At 37.2% G+C, this 8,948-nt stretch overlaps 1 protein-coding gene across 1 annotated transcript in view; it reads left to right on the top strand.

The window, feature by feature from the left end:
• LOC107653481 (ciliary neurotrophic factor receptor subunit alpha-like) overlaps window positions 1–8,700 on the top strand; it is a 53,860-nt gene extending 45,160 nt beyond the window's left edge. The window contains exons 6-8 of the mRNA XM_016440202.1: window positions 332–521; window positions 3,618–3,735; window positions 7,799–8,700. Coding sequence (XP_016295688.1) covers window positions 332–521; window positions 3,618–3,735; window position 7,799 — 309 coding nt within the window. The 3' untranslated portion in view covers window positions 7,800–8,700. The remainder of the gene's footprint in view (window positions 1–331; window positions 522–3,617; window positions 3,736–7,798) is intronic.
• The last annotated feature ends 248 nt before the right edge of the window (window positions 8,701–8,948 follow it).

The following is an 8,948-nucleotide window of genomic DNA, read 5'->3' as shown; positions in this document are numbered from 1 at the left end:
TTCAATTTTATTGATTTATATATTTGTTTGTTTTTCCTATATTAATGTTTGTATTCATGTAAAAATTGAATGAAATGTCATCTTGTTTATGTGGAAGATGCATGTTCAAATCCAGCGTGCATCATAAACTCAAGCCACCCCTGTACCTATCATTTCCTGTTAGCTATGCCCCCCCTCACTCACCCAAAAACCGCTGATCAGCCCTTTCACCACAAACACCTCTAATGAAACATTCTTCATGGCGTGTATCTCGTATGTAATCATCTCAACAGCACACATCGTTCCCATAAGTTCCATATCCCTGATTGGCTCTCTTGTTATTGATTGACAGGTGGAGCTCTCTGACAGCATCTCCCACACCATTACGGATGCCTACGCAGGGAAAGAGTACATCATCCAACTGGCGGCCAAGGACATGGAGATCGGCACTTGGAGCGACTGGAGCGTGGCGGTCCACTCCACCCCCTGGATGGAGGAACCCAAGCCCATCACCTCCACCACCGAGAGCGACATTATCCCAGGTATGCATGAGCTGCCAACCGTACGCACACCTACTCTCCTATTCACTGTAATGGCAGTGCCCTCCATGATCTCTGTTCTCTCATAAAACAATAATAGTGGCTGATAATGAGGAGACAGTGTCTGTAGCCCTGCATCTCAAAGTCACGCTGCCCTCTGCTGTCAGAGAGCTTCAACAACAAATGAATAGTTGATGCACTCTGAGGTTAATGAGGAATTGACATCAGGTTCTGTTAAATTGATGGATGAAAATTAAAAAGGAGGTGTCACATTTAATCTGACACCAGCAAAAGCCATGTTTAGTCTGCTCGGTCAGTATGAACTCAAATCAAGCCTGTTTACCTTTTCAGCACATGTTCCTGGTCAACTTGTGCTCAGCTCTCAGTCCATTTATCCAGCAGAAAACAAAATGAGATAGACTAAGATTGTCTTGGTAACTTTTAACATTCGGCATCCAGTCACAAAGCCTTCTGAGAGTTGTTCTTTACAATCCATTCTACATCCACTTTTCACCATCCAATCAGTTCCTGGAATAAAAGTATGCTATTTTTTTTCTCCCTGACTATTCTGTTTTCCTGAAATACATCATATGATAGAAATAAATGGCTTTCGAATGCCACTTAATCTTAAAGACCATGTTTTCATCTCCTCAATCACAGAAGCCTTCAAAGTCACGTCTCCTCAGTTTATGGATCCATGTGCAGTACTCAACTGTACAACATATTTTATGGACTGTACCGCTACCCCATCATTCACATTAGGGTTGTTGCAATATAATTTTTTTAAGAGTGTACTCTGAGTTCTGCACTCTTGCAAATTCTTTCATCATAAACAATAAAGTGCAGATTCAATGTAAAAATATATTTATTTTGCAGTGGAGAACACATGAGTGATTAGAATGGGAGTTTTTTTTTTTTTTAATAATTAATTTGAAAAAACATTTTGTTTTTTACCCTGCTAAGATAACCAGTGTGAAATCGTTCTCTGATTAAAATTAATAAATAAAATGTCGTCAGAGATGACAGATGAAAGCAAAACACTTTTTAAATAAAAATAATAATAATAAAAAGAGTCCAATTTTTGGGATTCCATAGTGTTAGTCAACCCAGTCTGCAGAAAGTACAGATCAACAGTAATTAATTTTAGTATGCTTTTGCACATTTATGGTTACAAACTCCTTTAATGTTTGTATTTTCAATGATTCATTGGCCAAAAAAGACACAACAATATTTAAAGTTAAAGCTCTGATAGCCTATATGCAATATTACTTTCATTGCGTCCCATTTGGGATTTAAGAGTACTGATACTGTGGTCCTTTTGGGGCGGACAAAGAGAATCTTGACTTGAAAACCCTATGATAGCCTATCTACATCTTGTTTTAAAATAGCACTGACAACTTATGACTGTTATTAGAATTAATATCTAGTGACAGCTGCCCTGCTCGGTTTGATCCAGCAGACGGTATTGAGTTTTTAACCCCCTTAATGCACTGAGCGTATTTAATCCACACTATACTTGGAACGGAGGAAAGAATCGAAAAGTCAGCAGAATTGCATGCTAGTTTTGTAAGTCGTGTGTCAAAACTCCCTCTCTGAAAGCTTTTCTTTCTTTTCTCCTAGGTAAAACAGCAGAACGTCCTTGTAATAATTCCTCCTTGGCTTGTTATATCAGCATTTTATTTGCTTAATTTGAGATGAGTCATTGCGCAAGACAGCTCTTTCTACTTGATCGGAAATGTTTTTTATGGAGTTATTTCACACATCGTCACACACACTGCACACAAAAAAAAAAAATATACAATAAACAGGCAATATTAAAACAATAACTAATATCTACTTACAGTTGTGAAGTTCAATTGCATTTACAATAGCGCAACAAGAACATGTTCAGGAGGTGGTGGAGCAGTTGTTTAGTTAACTCAAAATATTGCTCTAATGCTGTTGTATTGCGAGTTACAGATATAAAGTTTATTTTATTGCGATGAATGTCTCATGTAACCAGACTTTTGACTCTTGGTTTAAAGTCTGGTCCAATAGTTGGGCAAAGGCCCGCCCACTTAGACAGGAAGAGACTGCCTAACTGATATGTAAAGTGACCAATCACAGTTCATTTTGTTTTTGTGTACTGTTAGGGGTGAGTGAATATTAAATACATTTTATTAATGTTTTCCAACATCTATCCATTTAATTTTTAATGACTTTTTTACCATTTAATGTCTATACACCATCAAGCAAAAGTGGAATAATCAAAGAAAAAAGTAATACAATACTTTTCTTACACTATGAATATATATGAATGTGTATACTGTATCTTAATTATTACTAACAACTACGGAACAACTTACCAGTTCACATCAGAATGGCTTCCACTTTATCTGAGTTCAAGTCATATCTTAAAACACATCTTTTCTCTCTGGCTTTTAACATGTAATAATATGTGCCTTTGAATTGTTTTAATCTGCTTTTGTTGTTGTATGGATTTTGAATTGTTTCTATTTGTTTACTGATCTTCTCCTTGTTATATATTATTGTATGTTGTGCAGCACTTTGGTCGGGCTTTATTCATGCTTAAATGTGCTCTAGAAATAAAACTGAACTTGAACTTGAACTACTAATAATTCTAAAGGTTTAGAATTATTAGTGGATAAATGTTATTTTTTTGTGGATGCATCGACATGGTTGCACCACATGACATTTAATAACCTGAAAATACCTTGCCTAGTGATAAAAGAAATGTCAAACTATTCAATATTTTAAAAGACTTATTGACCTTGACTTATAGTCACGATATGTAGGGTGTTGGTGTTGTTGGTTGCACCGCTTGACCACACTAAAAGAGGATTTTTTTTTTTTTTTTTTTTTTTTTACTTTATAGCCAAAAGTAAGAAAGAAAGAAAAGGATAATACATTTAAAAGAATGCTTATTGTATTCAAGTCATTGCATGCATGAATAGCATTTAAATATTTTGAAGAAATGAATAGATTAATAAAATGTAATTTCATGTCATTCATTAATATTTAGTACCTGAACTGTGGATGTATAAACCCGTTCCTGTTGAAATACTTAGAAATAATGACCATTTTCTTCTCCCCTGGCAGAAACCACCCCTGGACCGCCTTCAGCCGCACCACGAGTGGGTGAACCCACAGCGGCCTGTTCCACCCTTCTCTGGTCAACCCACCTCCTCCTGGCCTGCGTCCTGCTGTCCATCATGTGGTGCGTGACCTCACTGCAATGCTATTTCCATGCATCTCATTCACTGTGCTTATGTGAGAAAGGATCATGAGCTTTCGGTGAAACAATGTGAACAATGCATGAGGCATGAACAGTGAGCAATGTATGAGCATAATCTCTGAAATAGCATTTATAAATCATAAGAGGCTTACCACATTATTCATGCAGCTGGACTACACTTTTCCTAATTATGTACAATACAAGCTCACAATAAACTTGAGACACCAATAACGAACAAATAGTCATTATGCACATAGTTTATTGAAGAGATATTGTAACTCGGTGATTAACCAAATTTGTGTAATGTTCGTTCCCCTTATTATCAGAGTTGAGAGTCTTGATTTTGTGGTTTTGGTCTTCAGACCTCTGTAGACCACATAAAAATAATCCTTGGTCTGGGTCTCATTACTCAGTGTCTTGATTTGGGTTTTAAAACTCAAAGCCAAAAACCCAAAGTTCACCAAAACATATTTCTGTCATGACAACTCTCGGAGGGATTGGCATGGTAATGTACATGACAATGTTAATGTATTTGGTCTTGGCAGAATAGATCCGCTACGCTGCTGCTGCGGCAGAGCAAGTACCGAGAATTGCTACTGCCAATACATCCACAACATGCTGCTGTGAGCATGTAAGAAATATTGCTGCTGCAAATATAACATACATGAAATAACCCCCATATAGCATTCATGAATCACCTCGTAGCAGATCTATACAGGTGGAGCTGGGGAAGGTGGAGGGTTTCTGAAGCAAGCTGCAACTGCTACAGCAAGTACTAGTCATATATTTGAACGTTGAGCAGCGAGCTCATTAGCTACCGATACAGGAGAGAACCAATCAGCTGTGCCATGTGATAATGATGTCATTAGGTCAGATTGAGTTAGACCTATCGGACTGCGCCATCTAGAGTTTCATGCCAGAACTCTGTATAAATGTTCAATTAGTCTTGAATCGTGGTCACATTAGCAAATCTTTGGCAAAGGTTTGCAGACAAAAAGGTTCATTGTCAATAGTGCAGTAAGGCATGAAGCACAGCTCACACAAAAATCATTTTCAAACCAAGCAGATTTCTATTGGTCAACATGGCGAATCAACAAGACCAACTTGAGCCCGTTGTGAAATCTGCATGGGGAAATCTTTCACCCTCATGTGAAATTCCCAATCGTTTCCTATTGGAATGACTGCATTTTTATAAAGGTAAATGTGACCGCATCTCTAATCAGGATCTGGGTCTCAGACAAGACACAACAGACTATTTCCAAGGTACTAATAGTGGTTATTAACTCAACCACTACTTGGCATTGTATCGCCGTACCCTTAGAAAGAATTCAGAAGAATGGCTACTCAGCCCATTTACAAAAAAATCTTCAAAAACTTTGCAATAAATGTACCAATCTCTCGATTCACTTCATTGAAATAGACAAAATTTTCTCAGGTCTTAAGGTACATTTACACGACAACAAAGTACTAAAACATGCCTTACAAAAAAATCTTCAAAAACTTTGCAATAAATGTACCAATCTCTCGATTCACTTCATTGAAATAGACAACATTTTCTCAGGTCTTAAGGTACATTTACACGACAACAAAGTACTAAAACATGCCTTTTTTTAGGCCCCCAAAATGCTGTTGTCGTGTAAAAGAATGGACTAAAATATATATTTTTTAGTAAAAAACCATGTCGTGTAAATGCACCCTTAGTCTGGATGCAGGCCTTGAGAGGTCTAGTCTTAGTGTAGATCTGGATGTTAGTGGTTCTGCTATTGATCTAGATCTTAGTGGGTCTGGTATTTGTCTAGGTTTGGATCTTAGGGTTGTGGTATTTGTCTGGATCACAGTGGGCTGGTATTGGTTTAGGGGCTCTGGTCTGGGTCTTAAAGCTCCATTTCTAGACCGTTGTTTTCAAGGGCTCAAATCACTCCCACATGCGCTGTTGTCTGTGCACAAGACCACGCGGACACAAAAACTAGGACGGTGTGCGCAGATATCATCAGACAAAACTGATGACAAAAATGTAATCATGCAAACAGTCCGTGAGCCCGAGCAGAACACGAACAAGAGAAGTATATTTTCGGCTTTAGTGGTTCTGGTATTGATCTGGATCTTATGAGATCTGGTCTGGGTAAATGGGGATGTGGTAGTGATGTAGGTATTAAAGTGGTCTGGTATTGTTCTGGGTCTTAAGGAGGCTGGTATGGATCGTAGTCTCACGGGTCTGGTATTGATCTTGGTCTTAGGGGGTCTGGTTTTGATTTAGGTCTTAGTGGATCTGGGTTTGAGTCTTGGAGGTGGTGGTCTTAACTCCGCTCAGACTTATGCGTTTTCCAAGTGCTCACAGTACTTCCAGAATGTGATTTTGTATCGCTCTTGACAGTCATAAGTACTACATCTAATGGACTAGATATCGGCAGACTACTGGAAGAGTTTCACTCTCAAAACAAAGACTATTGGGTTTTCTGGTAATTATGTGAAATGGACACTCTTAGACACCGTTTCAGTGTGGCTTCCATCCTGAAAAAAAACTGTAGAGATTGTTGACAGCACGTTACAATACAGGACACCCAACTAGAGACCATCGGCTCATTAGACCAGCACAATCCACCCAGAACCCCTGAGAAACTGAGGGACGGACCCGGTTACTGTTGCTTACAGCCACATAAACCTCATCGATCCCCTGCACGTGTCAGAAAGCAGGAGAAGAGAGTCGAGTAACAAGCCTGAGATTCATTAGCGCTCGGGCCATATGTTTACAGCACTCCTGTTATCTCCAACTCAGCAACACGGCATAACGAGCCTATCTCTAATTAAAGCAAGCTCATGCATGGAGCTGGAAGGCAGGAGGAAGTGTATGATAGCGCCTCGGGGGTAGGATGTGTTCGTCCTCCCGAGACGGCCACGTACACGCTGAAATACCTTCGCCTTATTCCTCCACACTTAGCTGTTCTGAGCGAGATTTAATTGGTCAGTCCATAACAGGCCAAGACAAAATTAAAGGCAACATCACGGGTGGCTGCTCACCGATTACATCCTCCCACTGGCATGAAGTCGGAGCCATTTGGATATTGTTTTCATTGGCCCCTGTTTGTTCTCATTTGCAATACTGTGTTGGTAATTTATGCTGTATAGGCTGACCGCTGTATAAAAGTGCTCTGTTGGGGAATGCTTTCAAATTCGTTTAAGGAGTCGACTGTGGCATTTATTTGAAGTTACACTATCATGGTGAATAAATCTAGCAGCCGTTCCAGGATTCAGAAGGTATATATGGGTGATTCGCACAAAACCTGTCAACTGCATGTCCAGGTCGTATTTCACCCTAAAATCAGAAAGAAATATTAAACTATTTTGTGTAAAGAAAATGAAGCCTACTTTAGGGCCATTCTGATTTTGTACTTTTATAGCAAACAAACAAACAAATAAATAAATGGTAGGTATATACAATTACTTTGATAATGAGAATATAAAGAGAAACACTACTGGGATTAATAGAAATGATGTCTGGCTGCAATATAGCTGAGTACAATTAGTTTTGGGGGGAAATGTGCTTAATTGTCAGGCAATGATGTCAGAATGCAAACAATCAGTGGTTCTAAAAATAAACTTTCTTCACACAAATATTTATTATTATTTAGCAGAGTAGAGAGTACAGAGTCATTTCTGTCAAAATATCATAATTTACATGTTATACATGTTTTGAGTTCCTTTAAACATTCAGCTTTTCAATAAGTTTTTCTTTTCTAATAGAAACTTTCTACAATATTATTTAGATTTATCTATTTTATAACTAGTCTCAATCGTACTGTAATAATATATAATAATAATAATAGTAGTAGTAATGATAATAATAATAATAATTATTATTATTATTATTATAAAAAATAATAAAAATGATTAATAATAATAATAATAATTAAATAGTAACACAAAATATTTTGGAGGATACTATAGTTATCATTAAACTTTTTTGCAAGATATATTTTTGCCCTTGAAGTAAATATATGAATGATAGCACAAAGCTAACGTATTTTCTTTTCTTCTTCTTTTTCAGATGTGTAAGCTTCATTCCTGTGGAAAAAAAAATGAGGAGTCTTCTATTTCTATTTTGCACATGTTAATAGATATCGTGCATTGATAATTTAATTCAAGTTATTTTTCTCACGAAAGAAAAAAAGACCTAGAAAGATTTATAAACGCTGACATTTTCAAAAGGAAGACAAAAGAACAATAAAACATTTCGACATCTCTGACGATGACAGCTGATGGAAGACCAGACACAGACACAGGAACCGAACCCCAGGGGAGCAAAAGATTTGGGGACACGGGACTCACCTGCCTGGCAAGAAAACAAACAAACAAAACAAAACAAAATGCATCCACCTCATTTTTGTTTGTCACAAGATTTTTCACCCTATTTCGATCATTCAAACTGTTCCAAGGGCAGAAAAAGCTCATTTTGTGTAACATCGATTTCCACGACATACAGCTAACTCATCATGCCAAAGACTTGGACTGGTTTTTCTTCTTTCCCATGATCCCTAGCTTCCCCAAGCCTGTGTCTGTAAGGGATTGAAACTGGCAGTACGAAATCTTCACGAGCATCAAAGACTGAGGAGTAACATTTATTTTGAAGGCCATCATTTGATATCTGTTGTATTCTTTTTGTTTACTTATTTTTCTTTTATCTTTTTTTTTGGCCCCTGAACACAGAGAAGTTGAAACTGTAAATAACAAATTGGTTTGGACTGTTCTGGACCGCCTTTTGTAACAGGAAGAACAATGTGTCATGTCAGACCATCTGAAGATTAAGCACCGTCCAGAAACATCTTTTCATTCTTTTTGCCTTTCACCATCTGTTTTTGCAGACTTTTCTAGTCAGTATCACAATTTAATACTACCTTCTTCAAGAAATATTATTTTGCTTTGTTTTGGTTATCATTGAATAAAATATAATTTTAGAACCGTAGATTTTTTTATTTGTTTGTGGTTTGCTTTTTTTTTTTTTCCTTTTCTTCAAACCTTCATAATTGCTTAATTTTCCTTGATCATATTTTGTAAACTATGATATGTATCTTTAACATGAGAAAAGTTTATTATTTAAGAATGTATGTATTAGCTTTAGATTCTTGTAACCTGTATCTGGGTTCTTTTTATAGATGTATATAAAATGAGAAGTTGTTCATTAAATGTGACCATTTCAC

This window comes from Sinocyclocheilus anshuiensis, unplaced genomic scaffold (assembly GCF_001515605.1).
Source record: "Sinocyclocheilus anshuiensis isolate Anshui unplaced genomic scaffold, SAMN03320099.WGS_v1.1 scaffold3, whole genome shotgun sequence".
NCBI lineage: Eukaryota > Metazoa > Chordata > Actinopteri > Cypriniformes > Cyprinidae > Sinocyclocheilus > Sinocyclocheilus anshuiensis.
Note: the sequence above shows the minus strand (reverse complement) of the source record. Positions and strands in the feature narration are given on the sequence as shown.